Source organism: Vigna unguiculata, chromosome 2, assembly GCF_037176805.1.
Source record: "Vigna unguiculata cultivar grain cowpea cultivar isolate G323 ecotype 2 chromosome 2, ASM3717680v1, whole genome shotgun sequence".
Taxonomy (NCBI): Eukaryota; Viridiplantae; Streptophyta; class Magnoliopsida; order Fabales; family Fabaceae; genus Vigna; species Vigna unguiculata.
The window spans coordinates 3,714,178-3,737,877 of NC_140793.1; the positions used below are offsets into that span (position 1 = coordinate 3,714,178).

The following is a 23,700-nucleotide window of genomic DNA, read 5'->3' on the forward strand; positions in this document are numbered from 1 at the left end:
GGAAATTCTCTCTTAAATCTCACAGGCATGTGTTTTTCTCATTTTCCACTGAAATTGAACAAATCAACATTGTTAGTCATTTACAATTCAACAACAAACACACAATCAGCATGGATCTTAAGGTCTTTTCAAGGTTGTAATGAGGCTAGGCTTTCAAGAATAATGGTTTTTCAAGATCACAAAAGCACAACTTAGAAAAGAGAGCATAGCTACAATTCAAACCCAATTCTACTCTCCATTCCTCACAATTCAGACCTCAATACACCAAGTTTCTTTTTCATTCATAATTCACTCTTATCTCTTTTTGTTCTTTTCTTTTCTTTCCTCTTTTTTTTTTGTGTGTAAATATATACATTCCTACATAATACTAAAGAGTGAATTATGATACTCAGCCCTTTTCTTCCTTAAGTTCAATTCTACCAACCAATTACCCTTACAGTTGAAAAATGCACCTATGCTCTCTATCCCTAAGTGTGCAAAGGGAAAGGATAATAATTCAAGTTAAGGTTAAGGTGCATAATTCAAACAATTAGGCTCAAATGGGCTATCAACAAAGGATGATTATTTACAGGTTGGCTATTTGGCACTGAGTTATAAATTCAACAAAATTGCCTTAATCATTTCCATGCTTCAAGTGTGATGTTATTAAATGAAAACTCAAGCAATATCAATTTGTCAACAACAGTGGAAACACTCAAACTGTTTAAGGATTCACACACTCACTGGGTTTTTTGGTTTATTTCCTTGGTATCTCACTTATTGTTATAACTAATTATCTTGACTAACTATGCAGCACTAATATCCTAATCCTTGTTTAATTATGAATTCAACCAAAATTTCCCTTTTTCACCTCTGTGTTCAGTTCACTCAGTTGTTCAAGACTCAGGATACTTACTGAAATCAAATTTCTCTTTAACCAATTTTCTCAAGAAAGATTTTCAAAATGATTCCCAAAAAAAATTTTAGTTATCTCTAAGTATTATGCACAGAATACTAAGCCAAAAGGTAAAGTTAAACAGTTAATTAACTAGATAATATAACATTCTAGCCAAAACAACTAAAGCAAAATAGTAGTAATTACATAAATACTGCAAAATACAAAAAGAAAAAGAACAACGAAACCTATAGAGTTTTGAAGGGTGGAATGATGCTGTGAATCAATCTCCTCCAAAATCAATCTCATCCTCAATGTCTGCTCCATCTGTGTCAGCAGCTCCTGATGGTCCCTCACCTGCAACAGGTCCACTTCCCCCCAGGGAAATAGGACTGTCCCCAGGCCACTGTAGATAAGTGAAAAACTCTGGTGGAGTCATGCCTGGGTATGGTCCGCGGACATTCTGATAGAGGTACTCCTGAAGATGAAGTTGTCCTCTATGAATGGAAGCATTTTGCTGATGAGTGTGCTCCATCTGCAATCTCAGATATCTCATCTGCTCAAGCAATTCATTATTCATGTTGAGCTGAGGTTGCTGTGTGGGCCCTGTTTGTTGTTCTTCCATTGCTGGTTGGTCTTCAGCTGGTTGGTCTTCAGCTTGTTGATCTTCAGCTTGTTGGTCCAGCTGGGGCTCTTCTAGCTGCTCCAAGTCCTCTGGGTGGGTACAAAAGTGTTCAATGAATCTCTTGGTAATTGAAGGTTGTATCTTTTCAGTTAAATCTACCTCCACCCCTTGTTCTTGGCAAAGAGCTGTGATCAATGCCGGAAAACCCAAAGCACCTTTTGCCTTGTCATTCCTAGTGTTGACTTCGTATCTCACAAATTTGTGGATTTCTTCAGATATAATTGTGGCGACATCAACAGTCAGATCCTCCCTTATTATGCAATAAAGGAGATGACATCTAGGGACATTCAAGTCTGACACGTGGCCAATGGGCACTATGTTTGCAAGTAAGAATGTGGTCCAGACTTGGGCTAAGGTTTTCATATCCCCTCTTAGAATTCTGAGAGGATTTCTAGTGGGTCCGACTTGATAAGATTGGTTGGCAGTGCATATAAGGAGTACTACTTCATTTTCATCATAAGGTTCATGACTCCTCCTTCTTGTTGTGAAGTCACAGCGTTGCCCTAGTTGTAGAGGTAGTGGATTACCAAGGAATTCACTGATCGCTGCTCGATCATAATTTACCCACCTCCCCCTAACTTTAGATCTCTTTTCACCAGGATTGTCCTCAGAATAAGCATTTGCATAGAACTCTCTCACAATCTCTGGATCAAATTTGGGAAGCGGGTCAGCTAACTTCATCCAATTCCTCCTGATAAGGCCATTCAAGAATGGATCATATTCATCCGGAAGTAGGACCATCTTTCTTTCTTTGATAAAGACCCAGTTCTTTATCTTCTCATACTGTTCTTCTCTTTCAGAGTCCCTAAAACGGTTGCTTATTGGCCTTTCAGGAGAAGAGCTACTTGCACGTCTTCTCCTCTTCCCTTTGTTGGGTTCAGTAGTGGGAAGTCTAGATGTTGTCTTTGTTCTAGCCATGGACCTGCAAGGATGAAAATTAACCCACCAAAAGCATGCCAAGTCAGCTTTCACAACTTAAATGACCAACCAAGACAAAATTAAGTCACACATTTTGTCAAACAGCTTGAATGCACTCTTAAAATATGAAATTTTTGAACCAATTCGTGCATAAACAACCCACATTATTCTGCTACAGCATCAATTTATATTAAAACTCACAATATAACACAAAATGCAGTAAACAGAACATGGACACTCTCCTAGGGTTTGGAGCATACAAAACCTTGACTATACTTGGTGAAAATAAAGAGAATGAAGAGTAGAACTTACCTTGAAGGGGAATTAGCAAAGGGACACGAAATTTGTGAGTTAAAATTCAAAAAATTGAGTGAGTGAATGGTGCGCTCAAAACTGAGAAAGAAGAACGTGAGCGAGAATTAGGAGCGAGGGTTTGGGGGAAAGAAAACTGCATCAGTTCAGCCCCTGTTACCCACTTAAACGCAATTTCTCGCTTAAGCGAGATGAGCGTGATAGGAAAATTAAAAAAAATCTCGCGCAGGCAAGACTGTGTCGCCCAAAACACCCCTGGTGCAGGGCATTCTCGCCCAGGCGAGCCACTACTCGCCTAAGCGAGTATATCAACAAAGATGGATGGCTCAGGTTCTGCATATCTCGCCCAGGCGAGACATGTTTAGCTTGGGCGAGATTTTCGTGCAGTTTTGACACACACTGATTTTGCCACTTTTCAATTTTTGGTTCACTTTCACTCAGCCATTTCATGATCCTTTCAGTCCAATTAACTCATAAACCCACACCAAACCATACTTCAATCAATTCTTTATCATTTTAAAAGGTTTCACATCAACAAACTCAAAATCAAGCTTTTAAACTCAAATTTCACAATTTGGCCAAAACAAGGCACTTTTTAGCATTTGATGATCTCAATTCTGGCACCAAAACTCATTCTCATGCTTAAAATACCATTTTTGTTTGAAAACAACCAAAATCGCATGGTTTGCCTTATTGAGATGATTGGATGCTAAAATTCACCTTTTTACACACAAACATAGAACTATAAACACAAACACATAATTACATACACAAACACATTTAATCACATAAAAGATGAAATTGAAGTGCAAGAACATAATTAAAACACTGGGTTGCCTCCCAGGAAGCGCTTGTTTAACGTCACGAGCTTGACGCCTGTTTCATTTAAGGTTCATGAAGTTGAATGATTGTGGCGAGCCTATCAATATTACCACCAAGATAGGGCTTCAACCTTTGCCCCTTTACAACCCAGCTCTTTTTAGATTCAGGATCCTCTAGCTCAATGGCTCCATAGGATTTCACATCTTTGACAAGGAATGGTCCTTACCACTTTGATTTTAGCTTTCCAGGGAATAATCTCAACCTGGAATTGAACCATAACACTGATTGGCCTGGATAAAATTCTCTTTTGAGAATTTTCTTGTCATGATAAACTTTCATCTTTTCCTTGTAGAGCTTAGAGGACTTATAAGTGCTGAGTCTCCTTTCCTCCAATTCTGGCAGTTGTAATTTTCTTTTTTCTCCTGCTGCCTTTGGATCATGAACACCAGCTAAAGCCTTTTTTAAAGGGTTTGCTTTTGTCACTTGCTTCCTAGCTGATAAAAAAGTTTCATCTATCACATCCACTTTGAAACATTGTTGTTTGTCTTTAGTGTGTTGCATTGCCTCGAATACAGTAAAGTTGACTTCATCATCCTGCACTCTGACCTTCAGTTTGCCATCATCAACATCAATAATGACCTTGGCTGTTTTCATGAAAGGTCTTCCCAGTATCAGAGGGACTTCAATGTCTTCCTCAATATCCATCACAACAAAATCGACTGGGAATATGAATTTGTCAACTTTTACTAAAACATCCTCTACCATTCCATATGGATACTTCAAAGATCTGTCAGCTAATTGTAGTGTCATCCTTGTAGGCTTTACTTCCAAATCTCCTATTCTTCGTAGCATAGACAGAGGCATCAAATTTATACTTGCACCCAAGTCGAGCAATGCTTTATCTATTGGCAATGTTCCAATTGGTACTGGAATTGTGAATCTCCTAGGGTCTTTAGATTTCTGAGGTAATGATTTCTGGATTATAGCACTGCACCCTGCTTCCAGCTCCACTGTCTCTTCAGAAAATTTTCTTTTCTTTGTTAGGAGCTCTTTCATGAATTTTGCATAAGTTGGCATCTGCTCCATAGCATCCAAAATAGGAATATTAATCTGCAGTCGCTTGAAAATATCCATGAACCTTGCAAACTGCCTCTCTTTGTCCTTTTTGGAAGGGTTTTGAGGGTATGGTAGGTTTTTCAACTGGGATACCTGTTTCTCACCCTTCTCCCTCTTTTTCTCCTTATTTTTATTTTTTTCTTCTTTTTCTTCTCTTCTATTTATAAACTCTCTTTTATTTTTTTCTTCCTCTCCCTCACACTCATTTTTTTCTTTCTCTCTCTTTGGTTCCTCCAACACCTCCTCCTCTACAACCAGGTTGTCTCCAATCCCTCTTCCCACAATCTTACCACTTTTGGTAGTAATTGAATTATAGTGCTCCTTCGGATTAGTCTGAGTGTTGGCTGAAAATTGACCTGCTTGCTGGTCTGATAACTGTTTAGCCAACTGTCCAACCTATATTTCAAGATTTCTGATTGAAGCTTTTGTATTTTTCTAATTGTTCAAAGAAGCTTGCATAAACTTTTCTAGAGTATCCTCCAGTTTAGTTGTTCTGTCATGCACAAAAGGATACTGTTGTTATTGTTGTTGGTAAGGAGGTTGTCTATTTGAAGGACCAGCATCTTGCTTCCATCCAAAATTCTGATTTAGATTGTTTCTCCACCCCTGTGAAAAGTTCTAATTGTTGGAGAAATTTCCTGGTCTTCCTTGGTTGCTCACATATTGAACTTCTCCTTGTGAGCTACTCTGATAAGAACAATGACCATTTGGATGATCTCCTCCACAAAAGTCACATCTCATGGGTTGGTGACTGGGAGAAGTTTGCACAACTTGCAACTGCTCTGGCAATTTAGACATTTGCTTCGTCAGTGCTTCAATCTGTTGAGTCAGAATTTTATTCTGAGCTAAGATCGCATCTGTAGTACTAAGATCAAGCACTCCTTTCCTCTGAACAGTTTGCCTATTATGCTGAGCTTGATGATCTGTGGATGCTAATGCCTCAATGATTCTTGTTGCTTGCTCCGCATCTACACTCATCAATGTTCCACCTGCTGCTGCATCTAATATCATTTTGGTGTCAGGCCTCAGACCATTGCAGAATATGTTCAGCTGAGCAATATCTTCAAATCCGTGATTTGGGCATTTCCTCAATAAGGAATTGAACCGCTCCCAAGCTTCACAGAATGGCTCATCTGGTCTTTGCCTAAACGTTGAAATATCAGCTTTGGCTTTGATGTAGCGAGATGGTGGAAAGAATCTGTTCAAGAATTTCTCCTCAACATCCTTCCAACTGTTCAAACTCTGATTTGGATGTGACTTAAGCCATTCCTTTGCTTTACCTGCCAAAGAAAAAGGAAACAAACGCATGTATACATGCTCAAGATCTCCTTCTTGAAAGCCCATGGTTCCTATCAATTCATAGAATGTAGAAAGGTGAGTATATGGATCTTCATTATCCATTCCAGTGAATTGATGAGAACTAATCAAGCTGAGGAAAGCTGGCTTCATCTCCAAAGTTTTGGTGGTGGATGGTATTGCTATGCTAGAAAAATATCTCGGCCCTTGTTGCATAGCATAGTCTCCAAGTGTCTTCCTGGCGGGAGTTGGTCTTTGATTATCCATGTTTTCTGATTAAGGTGTGATGGAAGTACTGGAAGATTCTTCCCTTGTCTTTCCTTGCTTCTTTTTGCTTTTTCCTCTGTTCCTTCTAGCTGTCTTTTCTATCTCGGGGTCAAATGCTAATTGATCTTCAGGAACCTGACCTCTTAAAAGCATAAATCAAACAGCTCAAGCAAGGATTAGTACAAAGGGAAAATTTAATAAGCTATCTAATAAAGAAAAAAAATATACACAAAGCTGGATGAGATAACTAAAAATTTCAAAAGAACACCGTTCCCCGGCAACGGCGCCAAAAATACTTGTTGGTCTCTTGGCAAGCGTACCAAAAGTCAACTGTAGTATAATGATTTAAAGTAGGAGTGTCGAACCCACGAGGAACGGATTCAGTGAAAATTAATAATTATCTCGATCAGCATATATATATATATATATATATATATATATATATATATATATATATATATATATACAGAAATTTTAATTTGATAGATCATTGACGTTTAAACTAATTTGCATAAACAAATACAGTAAAAGCAGAAAATTAGATAAAAATTCAGTAAAAGAAACTGGGATTGAATTTCATCTATCTCCCTTGTCTGTAATCTGGATGAATATAATATATATAACATCTGAAAATACCAATATTGATGCACACTCAAAAATCATTTATATCGATTCCTCGTGTATAAAATTCATAAGATTAGTTCCCTGAATATTGATTCCTCACATATTCAACAAACTATCCAGCATTACGATCGAGTGTTAAAAGCAATTGATATATTGAGATCTATTCCTAGCATCACAGTATATCAAGTATCATTGTTCAAATCAGATTTTCAGAAATACTTTCCAGTCAGATCTAAAAATCAAAATCAAAACATCTATTGATCAGATAGAAGTAAGCATTAAGAGCAGAACAATAATACCAATACTGAGTAAAACAGAAATGCTATATATAAATATCACCAGATTACATCCAAGTTCTAGTAGATTACATTCAATCCCAAAGGAGAAGATTAGCCACTCATGGTAGCCAACAAAATCCTATGAGCTAAGAAGAAGAAGAAGAAGAAAATGAGAAACTGTGTTCTGCTTTCGTGGTTGCAGTTCTCCAGATCTTCAAGTGTGTTCTTCTCCAAAATTCCAAGCTGAAACTCACTTTCTGATGCACGGAGAATATATACCCACGAAGGTCTCGCTCAAGCTACGTGAGTCTCGCTTGAGCGAGACAGCATTCTTCATGCTAAAGAAAGCTTCTTGCTTGGGCGAGACGTGCTGAAACCAATGTCTCGCTTAGGCGAGCAAGAGTACTTCGAGCTGAAGAAAGGATCTCGCTTGGGCGAGATTGGCAGCATCTGAGCTCGCCTGGGCGAGAATGGCGGCAAGAGAGGGTCTCCACTGCACGAACTCTCGCTTAAGCGAGAGTCTGCGTCGCTTAAGCGAGAATGGCGGCAGTGGCTTTAGCTTAGGCGAGAATGCTTTGGTTTTGAGCGACGTTGACAACATTCCTTCCCTATTTTCTTTATTTCTTGTTTTCTCCTTCACTATTCTTGAGTTCTCTTTAATCTTTCCTGAAAAACACACAAAATAGGATCAAATGATTTCTTTAAATCAAAACTTGGAAGCATGTGATTGAAACTTAGGTTTAGGGAGAATCAATATGAAATGAACACAAATTTAAAGCATAAGTGCCAGAGTTTGTTATGAATCTTTACTAAATTTTGGCACTTATCAGTTGCAGCATTTGCATGGTCATGGGGACTGTTGGGATGGTTGGTGCCAAGTGAAATATGTTCTCTAGAAATTCGATTGGCAAGTCAAGCTATTAATGTTACGACGAACATGTTATTTACGTTTGCAATTGCTCAAGTCTTTCTTACCATGCTTTGTCACTTGAAGTTCGGCCTCTTCTTCTTTTTCGCGGGATTTGTGGTTATCATGACCATCTTCATTGCATCACTTTTACCAGAAACCAAGAACGTTCCCATTAAAGAAATGAATATACTGTGGACTTCACATTGGTTTTGGAAGAAAATTGTTCCCAATGATATTGATATTAAATCTAAGAATAGTAAGTCTGATGTATAAATGCAGTTGTAGTTCAGTATTGGTTATCATAAAAAAACATAATATAAAGAAGGTGTAATCTTTTCAAAATTATGTAATAAAAATAAACAAGTTTTTTTCATTCTTGTTGTTCCATCTTATGTTAATTAACACATTTTATGCTTAGGTTAACTCCAAAATTCATTAAGTAAAAATAATTACAGTAGGTTGTCTTTTAGATTTTTGAAATATTACATTTATAATTCAACATGATATCATATACACATATATATATATATATATATATATATATATATATATATATATATAAAAGAGGTGTCAACTTCTATTTCAAATTTAAGTTTGGTAAACGCATCATAATATTTTTTTTAGGTATAATTACTCATATAATACCCAGTTTGAGACTAGTGTGTCAAATAGGTACCCGGATTAAAAAAAGTGTCAATCGCATCCCAAGTTTCGAAAAAGTGCTTCAATTAGGTTCCTTTCAGACATAGTTGACTAACGCCGTTAGTCAATGTGCCACGTGTCAGTCTGTATTTTTTTAAAAAATTTTAAAATTTTTTTTAAAATTTTTTGAAAAAAAAAATACCATGTGTCAAGTCCCTGTGTGACACGTGGCATTGTTAGTGTCACGTCGCATTGCAATGTCACATGTCAATATCACTATTAGATACCATTGTGTTGATTTCGATTTAGTCCACATATATATTTTTTTATTTCAATTTAGTACCTACTTATGTGTATCTGATTCAATTTTGACCTAATATTTTTTAATAATTAAAATCCATTTTTTATAAAACTAAAAGTAATTAAGTATAACAGTTTTACAAAAATTAAGTATTTGATATTTATATTAAAATTTAGTGGTAAAATTCATTTTTACTAAAAAAATTAGTATAACATTTATACCAATAGAAATTTTGGTTTAAAATTAGTAAGAGACAATATTGTTCTATTTTGGAAAAAAAATAAAAATTAACAAAACATAAGTAATTAATAAAAAAGTAATTAATAAAATAATATGTTAAAAAGTTGTTTTTAATAAAAAATATTAGTATAACATTTATACAAATAATAAATTTGGTCTAAAATTGAGAGAAATAATATAAATATTAGTACTTAATTTTGTAAAAATATTAATACTTAATTATTTTTAATCTTATAAAATATGGATTACAAAAATATTTTAATTATTAAAAAAAATTGGGACAAAATTGAATCAGATACATATACTTAGGTACTAAATTGAAACAAAAAGACATATATGGGGACTAAATCGAAATCAGCACAATGACATCTAATAATGACATTGACACGTGGCATTGCAATGCCACGTGACACTGACAAAGTCATGTGTCACACATAGGGACTTGACACGTGGCATTTTTATTATTTTTTTCAAAAAATCTAAAAAAAAATTAAAAAATTAATCTTTTTTTGAAATTTTAAAAAATTTTAAAAAAAGTTTTAAAACTTAATTTATTTTTTTAAATTTTAAAAACTTTTAAAAAAATTTAAAAAACGTTGACTAACGTCGTTAGTCAACTTCGTTTGAAAGAGACCTAATTGAAGCACTTTTTCAAAAGTTGAGATGCAATTGACACATTTTTAAACCGGATACCTATTTGACACACTAGCCCCAAACTGGGTACTATACGAGTAATTATACCTATTTTTTAATTAAAGTAAGGTGTACTTTTGCAAGTTTCTAAATTATTTTATGTCTTTAAATTCTTAATAATAATTTAGGATATTATAATAAATACTCAATCATAAACTCAATATTATCTTAACTAGTTTAGATGGGTCTCTGATCAAAAGTTTTCTTGACGGAGGATCAGGCAAGCGTCGCCCATTTGTGAACGACATTACAAGTAAGGGGTACTCGTGGCTTGAAATGCTTTTGCTCGAGGGGGAAGTACCAATGTGAAGGGACTCACACTTGAGGGGGAGATTGGTTGGAATCCTACTGTTTGTCTAAGTACTACAAAAAAATAAGAAAGTTAAGCATCATATAAGGATGAAGACTAAAACACCCATGCCTAAAGGTTTTTGGTTGAGAATAGTGTCAATCGCTTATGTGGTTGGGCTCAAGTGTCATTGACGTTGGGACTCCCCAGTAATCCCTCAAAAGACACAACATGAATAACCACTCATGAACTGTAATAACATATAAAATATTAGGAATAATATAAAATGTTTTTATATTTAATTATTCTAAATAAAATTATTTTGTATATGTCATAAATAAATTTACACAAGTGTTTCACAAATAGACAATATTCAAGTTTTATTCATCTATTTATTCCAACATTTTCTTAGTTGAATAAAACTTATTGAAATTGACATTTTTACTCCACAAGTTAAATGAAATACTTTACCGATTAAGTCTCTAATAAAAATCCTTTTTATGTCTTAAAGTTTTTAACAAAATTAATACCGAGCCTTGATGATCAATATAAACATATTCAATTGATACATGACAATTATTATTTTCATTCTAACTGCCTATGAAAATGCATGTGAGAAAAGATGTTTAATACTATTTTATTGGTATACAATTAGGGAAATTTCTATAATTAGGTAAGAATTATTGTAAAACGTTATGGGAAAAAGCTAAATTGGTTTTTAAACAGAGGAAAGAAACCCAATAAGAATAAATAATCGGAATGCATAAAAGTTAATCGAGAAAGATTCGCTAATTACTAGGGATAATATCTTTAATTTCAATTTTACAATGAAAAATATTTTATTTTTATTATTGTTTTAAAATAATTTTAGACAAAAAAAATAGAATTTTGTATTATTATGTATTTTGACATCTTAACTAGACTGACACCCACAAAACACATCTATCATTTGTCATCATATAAAAATTTACTAAAAAAAATAAAAGAATAAAAGAAACATAATCATGAGAGGCTAGACCATACTGATGTGAATAAACTAATTAAACTTCCTAAAGAAACTATAAATTTCTGAACATGGAAAGATAAAACCTAATATGGAAAATAAAAAACTAGACTCGTAGATGATAGTAAGCTAGGATACTAAATATAAGCTTCTCTATTTGCTAGGGTCAAAGTAGTCAATTTATTTGTACAATGGATATCCTTCTAAAAAAATATGAGAAACTTGAAATTGTATATTTCTACACAAGTGAAAGCATGTTCTTCATCTTTCTCTCAACACCCAAGACACAGAATAGAAGAGAAAGCCTAACGCAACAAAGAAAAATTATATTCAGTCCAAAGCTGATGGCACACCCTTAGCCAAGGGTCCAATCACAAGAAGCATGACTAGGCACATTCAAGAAGAGTTAGCAACATCTAGTCAAGGTGAACCTAAACTCCTTTTCACTTGGGCCATCATGGAGAACTTTTAGACCTTATATTAAGTGTCATGTAGGTTTTCCTTTGAAGGTTCTGTATTAAGGGCCAAGTAGTGTAGGGTTTTAAAAACAATCTTGCTGAAGTAGGGACAGTAACATCCTAGTTAGATATTACTGATTTAAATAAAATAAAATAGCACGCAATATTAAAACGATAATTAATAAACGTCTTTCTCAAATCCTCGGGAAAATTAAACTTTATTAAATATGTCATAGTTCAAAATTTAAACCAAAACAACAATGGTTTCGAGTTTCCAAAACATAAAACCTATCATATTGGAAATACATAAATATGGTAAAAATATCCTCTATAAAATCCCCAAACTAGCCTCGCTCCAGTGCTACGTATCTCCAACTCCACTCGAAACATCATCTGTTCTAGTGTAACAAGTTACACAATCATCACCAAACACAAGCAGATAGGGTGACCTCAAGATAAAATAAATAATAAACAATACCATGAAACTTAAATCCCAATTATTAAGTTAAACCTATGACCCTTCTGAGAACTACCATTCTCAAACACTCGCAATCACAGCCACTACCGTGCACATCTTGATTCTATACACTTTGATGTTATCCTTAAAATGACTCCCGTTGCCACAAGTTCCAACTCGTGGTTCCACCATCTATCGGCCACCACCTATAGATCACACGCGAGAATTATCCAGTTATGGACTACAATCCGCAACACCGAGTGGAGCTCTCCAATACGAACCACAATTCGTATTCATCACAAGACTATCATCCTCACCGGCTCCGACCGTGAAGAGCAATCAAGTGAACAATCAATACCAGCCACAACTAGCATGCTCACACCGAAATTCCAATTACCATCAGGCTCCAACCTAGAATGACCATGTTTTCAACTCCCCATTACATCCTACAACTCGTAAATGGGCCCCTAGGAAGTCATCTCCTCGAGGCCTTCATCCAAAACGGTGTAAACATCTTCCAATGCAACACGTCACTACACGTGATATCGCTCCAAACCGCCTGGCGGGCACCACACGCCGCCAAGCGCCATGCGTTCCAATGGCCACTATCTTGGGACTTCCCTGGTTCCTTCTATCGCCTAGTGGCTCACCTCGTGCTGTTAGGCACCACAACATTAACATTACTACTACTGAATTTTGGCTCTTTAGGACAAGTTCTAAAGAACCCAATCACCCATCATGCAATCCATAACACCAAAATGCATATCCAATCATCATAACATGACTGAATCACACTCCAACACAATCATATACATAATAAATTCACAAGTTGAGATCATTTCATCAATTAATATTTAACAAGAATCCATTACACCTATTCTTTTACCAAGTTAAAGCATGCCATATTGATTTCTAACCAAAATGCCATTGTAGTAAAAGTAGCCCTATTACGCTCTTTTATTTCAATTAACAAATGTCATACATTTGTCCCCTTCCCAAAACCCTTTGCCAAATAGGTTAATCTCATTACAAAAGAATCTAGATAGAACCCTCTAAACGCCCAACTTCCACCCAACGTAGATAAAACCAGTGTGCACATCTACATTGGTCTGTTGCTAGGTGACAGTCATGTACCGCTAGGCGATGCATCCAATCCTGAGCAGATACCAGATTTTTCCCGCACTTGTACGAGCCTTAAACCCTAATAATCATTCCTATTCATGTAATTTGACAAAAAAACCATGCAATTTTTGTTCCAGCTTGCATACAGGTCTGATTAAATCAAACAACACATCATTACAACAATTTATAACCTGAAATCAGGATCTCTCATCATTCCCGAGTCCTAAATGTAACCCCATGCATATTCACTCCACATTCATCCAATTGTAGAAATCACAAAATCATATCACACAATTAATCTATCAAAACATTTACCAAAAATACAGGAACCCCAACGGTTCCCTAAAATCTCTAGAAAAACCCATGAAACATAGAAAATAGGCCATGCCCACGCGCATCACTTGGCAGACATTAAACTAATGCACAACCAACTAACCAATTCATGTTTCTTAATATTCTATGTACATATGTGATTATACATCAAGTCACATGTTCATATTTCCACAAAAAAAAAAATTAAATAATTAAATAACGCTATAATGACATAAACAGGACTTGAACCCAAATTCTTTCAACACACCCAAGTATTGTGATCCACTTAAGCTAGTATTATTCCTTATCTTCTCTCTCCGCATTTATATTAAATATTTATTTACTTACTTAATTTTCGCGACTCTTATTGGGAGCATCATATGGGCCTAGCTTAAGCAATCCTTTGATATTTAGTTAAGTTAACCCTAGCTTAATGTGGAGGACGTCCCACACATGCCACATGACAAAGCCTTTAATGAAGAGTTCTCTTACATAGGTAATGGTCATGTGTCATTGTCCTATAAAAGAGGCTTTTCATAAAGTTGCTTTATACATGGCAACTCATGAGTGGTTTTTGTGCATGTTACCATTTTAGGGTTTACACCATTTTGGAGACATCTTACTCTATAAATAGAAGTGTCTACCTCATGTATTTCTCACTTTGAGAATGTTAATATTATACCGCCAAATTCAAATTTGAGTCATATTTCTTCTCTGAGTCATTTGGTACAAAGAGGTCCTTCTACCACCTTTTTCTCTAAAGTTGACCTAACCTCTCTTAGATATCCACAAACAACCTTCATCCCACCATTAAATTACCAAAACCGAGGTCATTTTCTCGCGACACCAAGCTAAGTAGTTTTAATGATACACATATTCATCAGTAAAGGTTATAAATATGTCACAATTAATATATTGTGACAAAAATTAAATTGTCATTGGTACTCTTGACACTATTGTATTTGTGACAATATTTTGAAATCTTATTAATTTTTTTTTGACAAAAAAAATTATCACTATTAATTATTTGCAAGAGTGACAATGTCAACTTTTTATGATCATTACTAATTATTTTTATAATAAAATATTTATCATTTTTATTGGAAATTGAATTGATATTTCACTTTACTTTCACACCATAATACACAAGTTATTCTAAAATGTTAAAATAAGTAAATATCATATATAAAAATTAAAATATAAAATATTCATTACATTTAAAATGACAAAAATATACAATTGATATCTAACAATGAATACAAACAATTTATACAAGAAATCTATTTCCACCTCAAAATATTAAAACTAAATAAGTATTATTAAATACGATAATAAAATGTAGTATCTTCGAATATTTTAGTCCTGTAAATAAATACAAGAAAGAATTAATATTTTAAAATGTAAAGATATTAATGAAAAATTTTAAGTAGGAAAAATAACACGTTATTTGATGAAATACTAAATCTTCCAATAACAAGAAAACCTCCAATAAAGTAGTCATGTGACATATGACCTACCTTTTAACATGTTATTGCAGAAGATAAACAACTCTATGAATATAATTAAACCAAATAAAAGTTTCAACACATAAAACAAATTTAGTGCTACAATGTCACCAAATATATAAATTAAAATTAACTACATTTAAATTAATAGAGTTATACTAACTTTTTATACCTTCCCCATTGCACTTAAATCATTTACACGTTACATGTACTTGCTTCAAGTTATTGAGCATCAATAAACTTTGAAATAACGAGCCTTTTAGAATCTAATTTTAATGATTCAAATCTACAAACATATAAGAGTACATAATCAACAATAATTAAAGCAATGTATAAATTAGTTTTTTTAAGTAATAAATAACACAAGATAACATTCTTATAATATTAACTTGAATTGACAATACAAATTACACATATGATCAAATTAAATACAAGCATTCATATCATCATAAGAATATTATTATTTGCCTTATTTTTACTTTATTATTCTTCCTGCTCATTGAGTATTGGACCTTTTTCAAGTCTTGTTATATATACACATCTTCTTTTTTTCCCTTCTTTTTTGTATTGTAAATCAGGATTTTCAAAGGATAAGATGTAACACGATAATTCATCCCAAAGTCTCTAATCTCATATACCTTACCATTTTTTCTAACATTCGTTCTTTGTACTTAAACATGTTTTCCTACAATTTAGAAAACTAGAAAATATATACATTTTAGCCAATCACTAGTGCAAATATGTTAACTGTAGTAAAAAGGAATGTAAATATATAAATTAATATAGTAATAAGAAAACCAAACCTTGAAACATTAGATGCCATATTTGCGCCTCAATTATGTGCACCAATGTAATGTCCTTAGGAGAATAAAGTACTCAAACCTTATGGTAACTCACATATATAAGAAACAAATTGAATAGTTAATAGATATATAAAACTGATATAAACATATATATACCTCATATAATGAAACTTTCCTAAGATTAATTTGATACAAATAGTTATTGTAACGTTCCATTTAAATAATAATCTTAATTAAATGAAATGTCACACAGATTAATATAAGAATCAAAGTCATGGAGTATTAAACACTAGTCCTTACAGTTAGCCGGAAGAAAACAGGAAAGAAACTAAGGCACACTACGATGCTAGTACAAAAAAAAGTAAAGGATCTAAAGTATTCAAAATAAAGTTCTAAAATAAGGCAATACATGGGCCTTAGCCCTAAAGGAAAGCTCAAATCAGCGGAATCCAACCTAGATACACTATGCAGCGGAATCACTGTTTCCCTGTTGACCACGAGGAGTTCTCGCATATGCTCACATCAATAAATTGATGATCATCGCAAGAGAAGAGACCACACACATAACAATCAAACAAGAAAAGGGTAAGCTAGAGTAGAAAAAGGTTTATCATACAGTTACATACCCTTTCATAATCCAAGATGCATGTGTCAACCAATCATGTTATGACTCACAATCAATACACTAAGACTCAAGACACGACTCATCCGAATACAAATAATTTAGTCAGATTCAGCGGATGCTTGCACTTATGGTGGCCTTTACTGCTCTACCGAGCTAATTGTTACAGTGTTTCATTCATGCACGCACAAGGTTAGCCTTAAAGTGTTCCAAGCGCCCTGCTACTCTCACCACTTGATTCAGTACGCTCTGTGTGAGACTAACTGACTCTTTAGAGTGTCAGGATGAAATCCTTACCTTGAATCCTTACTAAATTATATAAATGAGGCACCACCATGAACTCCCACTAACAGGGGTCATGGAATTACGTCCTGACCAAACAAGGCACAACCATGAGATCTCACCTAGAGACTTATGGAATTACGTCCTAACCAATGAGGCACCACCACGAAACCATCATGGAATTACGTCCTAACCATACCAACATCATGTTCCATCAATCAATATAGAATCATTTCTCATGCCAATTCCATGCCACTTTTATAACCAACCATTTCATACATGTCACATGCCAAGATCATCTTAAACTTATCCATCACAGACCATAAATCATTTTACTCATACATATTCACCCAATTCATGCTCTCTAAGATTAATCAATTCGAACATATGGCAACCATCCAAGTATAGAGGGAAAAACAGAATTAAACACATTCTCGTCCAACCTCTAGTTCAGGATAAAGGGTCTCGCTCAGGCGAGAGGTTTCCCTCACTCAAGCGAGCTCCCTTCGCCTAGGCGAGAGCTCGAAAAGAGGAACTAAGAGCTTTCGCGTTCTCTCGCTTAGGCGAGACCTCCTCGCTTGAGCGAGATGGCTCTCGCTCATAACAGGGGCTCATCGCCTGAGTGACAGCTCGCGTAAGCTCTAGGGAGAAACCTCTGGTACTCTCGCTTGGGCGAGACTGGCACGCCGGGGCAAAAATATCATAGTTCTCCACTGTTCTCACGTGTACAACCAAGTATTCACAACCAAACGAAGTTTTAGTATTTTTCAAGCACTCACAACATCAAATAAGCCATCATAACATAAAACCATACCTGGAGTACAAGCAAAACCCTAGCTTCCCTTACCTGGAAATAGCTGACAAAAATACTTTGACGCTAAACAGTGAGCACAGCAGCTCTAGGAACGGACTAAGAAGCTAAAAAAAAATAGAGGAATAGAAGGAAACAGAGTTACCTAGGGGAACCTTAGCTGGAACTAAGACAATTGTGCTAGAAATAGGAAAGTATTGGATGAGAGACAACTTACGTGGAAAAAGAAATGAGTTCGAACTTGCTTGACCAAGGTGGTACCAAACCCTAGTAGAGAGTTCGCAGTTGCTCTAGGAGGGAATGAAGAGGACTGATTTCTGAAAGTTAAAGGAATGAGTGGGGCTAGGATAGTTTTGTTTTCACCAAAAGCAAATTAGGTTGGTCTAGAGTGAAGATTTATGTCAGAGGAGAGCCTGAAAGTGGAAAATTGAAAGGGAAGGATTTTTTGAGAAACTGGCAAATGCTAGATGAAAACACCTAAAAATTTAATAAAAATTAATTAACATACTAATTTATAATTATATTTATTAATTTAATTTAATAAATTAAAAAATGAATGTTTTTATGGATTTTTACTGGAATTCATATACGTGCCTTTTGATCTTTTTATTATTTATTTATTATAATATATTATCCTATTAGTAACACCATAATAATTATAATTAAATGATTATAAATTATATGTTATGATATTAATGAAAAAAATTATTATATATCTTTTCCGGAAAAGAAATTGGTAAATCACCATTAATTCTCTTTTTTGTCTAAATAATAACTGCTTTTAAAATAGAAATTGATAAATTATCATTATTCTTTTTCCTGAATAAGAAAATTTTTCTAATGATAATGCTGAAATATGAATGTTTTATTCATTAATTTTAATTGAGTTGTATTTATTGATTAATTATTTTTTTTATATAAATATTTAAGTTAAATAAATTTTGTTAATTTTTAAACATATTAACAAACTTTTTAGTGTATTTTTCTTAACAAATTAACAATATAAAATATATTACAAATAATGATTTTTTTAAGAAAGAGATAAAGTTAATAAATAATAGAAGTCTATATAAATTTTAAAGTGCGAAGAAAAGAATGACATGATCAAATAGAAGGAGAGGGTTAAATTGAAGAGGAGAGATGAAAATTTCAGTACGAGTTAATTTTTGATCCGGCTCGATCTACCACGGGTTGATTACTTACTGAGCCAACCCAACCCGGCTCACTTATTAATGAGCCAAAAATATTTGAACCCGGTCTGGTCCACCTCGGATTGGTGGGTTAAACGGGTTGACTCACGGGCTCACTTAATTAAAAGCAATATAATTTTTTTTTCAGTCAAAACTAAATTATAATTGTAATTAAAATCTAAAAAAACTTTGATACAATCCAATTACAAACCAAATCACAAAAATACAAATTATCTGTGTTGGCTAAAAAAAATAACCTAACATACCCAAATGCAAACTCGCAACTTAACAAAAAACACTTGTGCGAAGCTTTATTTACGGGTTGGTGAGCCGGGTCAAAAATCAACCCATATTCAAAAATCAACCCATGTGTGTGTGTGTGCGTGTGTGGGCGTGTGTGTGTGGGCGTGTGTGTGTGTGTCATGTAAGCATTTTAGGGTTTGGACCATTTTGGAGACACCTTACTCTATAAATAGAAGTGTCTCCCTCATGTATTTCTCACTTTGAGAATGCTAATGTTATGCTGCCAAATTCAAATTTGAATCATACTTCCACCAATGCAGGAAGGAGATTTGGTCGTGGTTATTTTTGACATTCTACCCTGGTTTCAGAACTGAGGCATATAAGGTTGAGGCCAAAAAAGGTCAACATTTGGCCATGTGTTTATGAACCGGAGCAGAAACACAACCTGTAACTTTCAAACCCTAGTCACCTTCTTCTTCACACTACTTCTAGGTGCAGATTTGTCGACCACCGTAGCCTCACTAGAGCACAAAGTGTAACGTCCCTAATGGAAATTACTTATTTAAAATAAATAAATGAAGAATTGAAATTCAATCGTCATAGTTTTTATTATTCCCAAATGCAGGAAAATTTAAAATATTATTCAACGTGCCAAAAACTATTTAATAGTAGTAATAAACTTATTACAATTTCCAAAATCCAATAAAATAGTAAAAACGTAGTAAAAATCCCTAGCTTAGAGCCCAAGCTCGCCCCTATCTCCGTCTCTAAGCATCAACAACATCACCTGTGGCATCATCTGCTCCCGTGTAAAGAATTACACAATCATCGCCAAGTACAAACAGAAAGGGTGAGCTTATAAATGAAAATAACATATATTGTAACAGAATAAAAGCAATACACCCATCTTATTCATCCTTGTTAGTTCTTGGCCAAGACCTTAACCCCCAAGGCTTTTAAACGTTAAATCATACAAATAGTTAGCCTTGGACTCAAGATTTATGATGCTCACACGAACCTGCCTGCTCGTGGTTCTGCCTCTACGAACCTCCCCGCTCATAGTCCTACTCTACGAACCTCTCCGCTCGTAGTCCTGGTCAACAAACCTGCCCGCCCGTAGTCCAACACACATGATCCACCAGCTACGTATCTCCCCGTACACAACATCTCTTAAGTGTGAGCATGGAACATACAAACCTACCTCACTTGTATCCTCACACGAGAGTAATAGGATATGAACCTCCCTACTCATATCATCACGTGTTCACCACCATCCATGAACCTACCCACTCATGGCACAACATCCCCTGATCCAAGTTCGCATCAATGCGTAGAAACAACACACTCAAGTCAGGTACCGCTAGGCGAAACCTGCGTAGACCGCTTGGCAGAACTCCTCTTGCCGCCAGTCGCCAGCCTCTCATAGACCCATTGTTGCAGGGTTTATCGCTTGGTGGGTCACACCTTGTCGCCAGGCGCCACGCGGTGTAGGAACATCCCTACTGCTCTTATCGCCTGGCGCGCACACCCAGGCCACTAGGCGCCACACCAATAGCACAATTTTTTCTGGTTTCATGGCATCCATCAGATTGTCCTTCAATCTAGCTGCTTCCATGTTTCGAAATTGCACACTCTCGTATCATAACCTGGTTCTAATTACCCATCCATCACAACATGATTTAATTCCTTATAATTCATGTTCACCATTTAACCATTTCAAACTATGTGATTCACCCACCACTCTCTAGTTACACCATGACTTAATCAACTTATACTAGAACAACTCTTACTCAATCCCTGTACCTTGTTTGGCTCATTAGCAATCCTAGACTTAACCAATTAGTTATGCATCATTTCACCATTGCATTGATATGCCTAATATCACATACTCCAACTCATAAACACCTCTATGATCCTTCAATATTATATATGTGCCTCTCATTTTTATACAACTATTTCCAGCTGCCCAACTATCCTCATCGAATCATCACCATTGACCACACTCAATGGCATCCATTCTAGTCAGAATTCATAATGATAATTCATCACAATTAATCAATTTATACTTGTTCCCCCTTATCTAACTTTCCCATTCACTCTTTTATTTATAGGCCAAAAGTCACCAATCCCCACATTTCGATATATAAATTCTCAACCCCCTCTTATTATGTACTCTATATCTTTTCTTCTTATCACTCAATTAATTACATCGCCAAGACAGATTTCCACATTCATTACCAAACCACTCCTAACATAGCATACCCTCAAACTTCTCCCCTTGTCTTGATTATAATAAATTCTTGTGTACCAATTCCTCCAATTTTATTGACCAATTTTCCTATTCCAACTCACTCCAACCAATATTTATTGTGACCATCTAGTGCAAGGCACACAACTGCCTTTATACCAGTCGTCGCCTGGCGACAAGCAGGGTGCCGCTAGGCGGTACATCAATACCTGGACACAACCTAGATTTTCGCACCTGTGAGGGAATCCTAACTTCCTTGCTTTGACACACGATCAAAATTACACCAGTCACACCTATTCACATAAAATTCATCAAAGGACTCACCACAATCTTATTCCTTACGTGTCATATAATCATTACTCTAGGACAACTTAATTCATTCATTTTTTTTTTCCTTCCAAGAATCCACTTTCTTCCCATGATTAATCATACGGGACTTCCTCCAAGCACCATCATACCCCAATTATATAAAGGTTATAATGTTTAACATACAATATAAATCACCAAAAACACATTCAGAAGTCACGATGACTCATACACTAGACAACACAACACATTCAGAAGTCTCCTAACCTTTGTTTTATGATGTCTAAGAGCCTTTCTATGCTTCTCTGAAAACCTCCCTTACCAACACTCACAAATTGCAGTCCCAAAATTTCCGTATTCTCTCCCAATTACTATCTCTTAATTACACCTTAATGAGGGTTAATGGTCCCAAAACGAATTTTAGACTTATTCATGGGGTTAATGGCTATTCAAAGCCCATTATGGTTGTTTTACTGCCCCATTTCTCGGGTCTTACACCATAAACACAAACCACACACAACACCTTCTTCCTTACGAAACATGTAGAGCCTTACACCACCATGGCAACGCCATTACTTTGTAAGCTCACATCGTGATTGGATTTTAGTTGCAGTTCATCCTCGCGCCAGTGCATTCAACCACCATGGAATCACTTGCACCTTGAAATATCATCTTGACGCTCAAAGAAACCCTATTCGCGCCACCAAGCACCTACAATGAGAAAAGAAACCAGTGACACATCATCGGAGCAAATCGCACTACAAAACCACCACGAGTTCAGCGTCACTCCTTTCACGTTCACGAATCAGCCACAACTTCATCATGAACTACTCCACGCATATGCATTCATCAACATAAAAAACATGAATTTGCAGTAGGAACCCGCTACGGAGACATTGTGGTGGTTCTGAATCGCGCAACAGAGATTCAATTTGGGGACGAAGAGGAATAGTGTTACAATTCGCAATTTGGGGACCTAAATAAGATATATGGCCTTGGCTCAATTAATAATCGAGGCCTAAAGTGGATACTACCTCGGTCTTGTTCCACCCGAGGCCAAAAACTCTACTACCAATGGCATATTTGAAAATTTGAGGAACTCTGACGCATTATAGGCTTTGGTTGCCTTTTGACCGAAGCAGGAAAGTCCTTATAGGCTTCGGTTTCCTTTTGATGCGAGGCACAAAAGTTTGAAAAAATTCAAAAATGTCATCGCATCCTTATAGGCTTCGGTTCTGCAATAACCAAGGCCTATAAGGTGATGTAAAACCACAAAATTGCAATAGAGTTCTTCTCTTAGTCACTTTTTAAAGCATCCCAAAAGGTCCTTCTAGTACCCATTTCTCTAGAGTTGGCCTAACCATCCTTAGATCTCCACAAAATACCTTTATCCCACCATTAAATCACCAAAACCAAGAGCCTTTTTTCTCTCAACACCAAGCTTCCGCTCATCCACGATCCACCATAGTCACCATTTCAAGTTTTGGCCCAACCTAGCTTAAGGAGGAGGCTAACAAAAGGTTATTGAAAGTAACATTCCATACAAGCTTTATAGCCAAAATAACCGCGTCAATTGTACATGAATAGAATTATGTATACCCAAAAAAGAAAAAAAAAATCCAATTTAGACTATGATTCATAAATTAATTATAATTTTTTATTAATAATAGAGACTATTTTAAATATCAATAACTTTTACGTTATAAAATAATACATAATTTACTCAATATAATAATTAATTTTATATGACAATTTTCTACTAATGATAAAAATGGAATCTAGTACATCACATGCTCAATATAAAATTGAAGGTTAAACAAATGCATAAATGCATTCATGTCAAAATTAAACAAGTGAAACAAATTGGTGTTCATGCAATGCGATTAATGTTTGGATAATATTATCATAGTCATGATGCATATTTAACCTTTATTTTTTACAAAGGGACGTAAGAATACATGCAAATTGAATAATTATCATATTATAATCAAAATTACCACTATTTATTAGAATGATACCTCGGGTAATTTACTAGTTTTAATAGGCTTTGTAAGTACACTCATACTTATGA

The 23,700-nt window shown here is 35.1% G+C and overlaps 1 protein-coding gene and 1 non-coding gene across 2 annotated transcripts; one reads left to right on the forward strand and one right to left on the reverse strand.

Annotated features, from left to right (window-relative positions):
• Window positions 1–3,833: 3,833 nt before the first annotated feature.
• Window positions 3,834–4,745, reverse strand: LOC114174377 (uncharacterized). Its single transcript, XM_028059216.1, has one exon. The coding sequence runs from the start codon at window positions 4,743–4,745 to the stop codon at window positions 3,834–3,836; it is 912 nt and encodes a 303-aa protein (XP_027915017.1).
• A 1,048-nt stretch (window positions 4,746–5,793) lies between these two features.
• Window positions 5,794–5,900, forward strand: LOC114174764 (small nucleolar RNA R71). Its single transcript, XR_003602726.1, has one exon. It is a non-coding gene; the product is annotated as a small nucleolar RNA R71 (small nucleolar RNA).
• The last annotated feature ends 17,800 nt before the right edge of the window (window positions 5,901–23,700 follow it).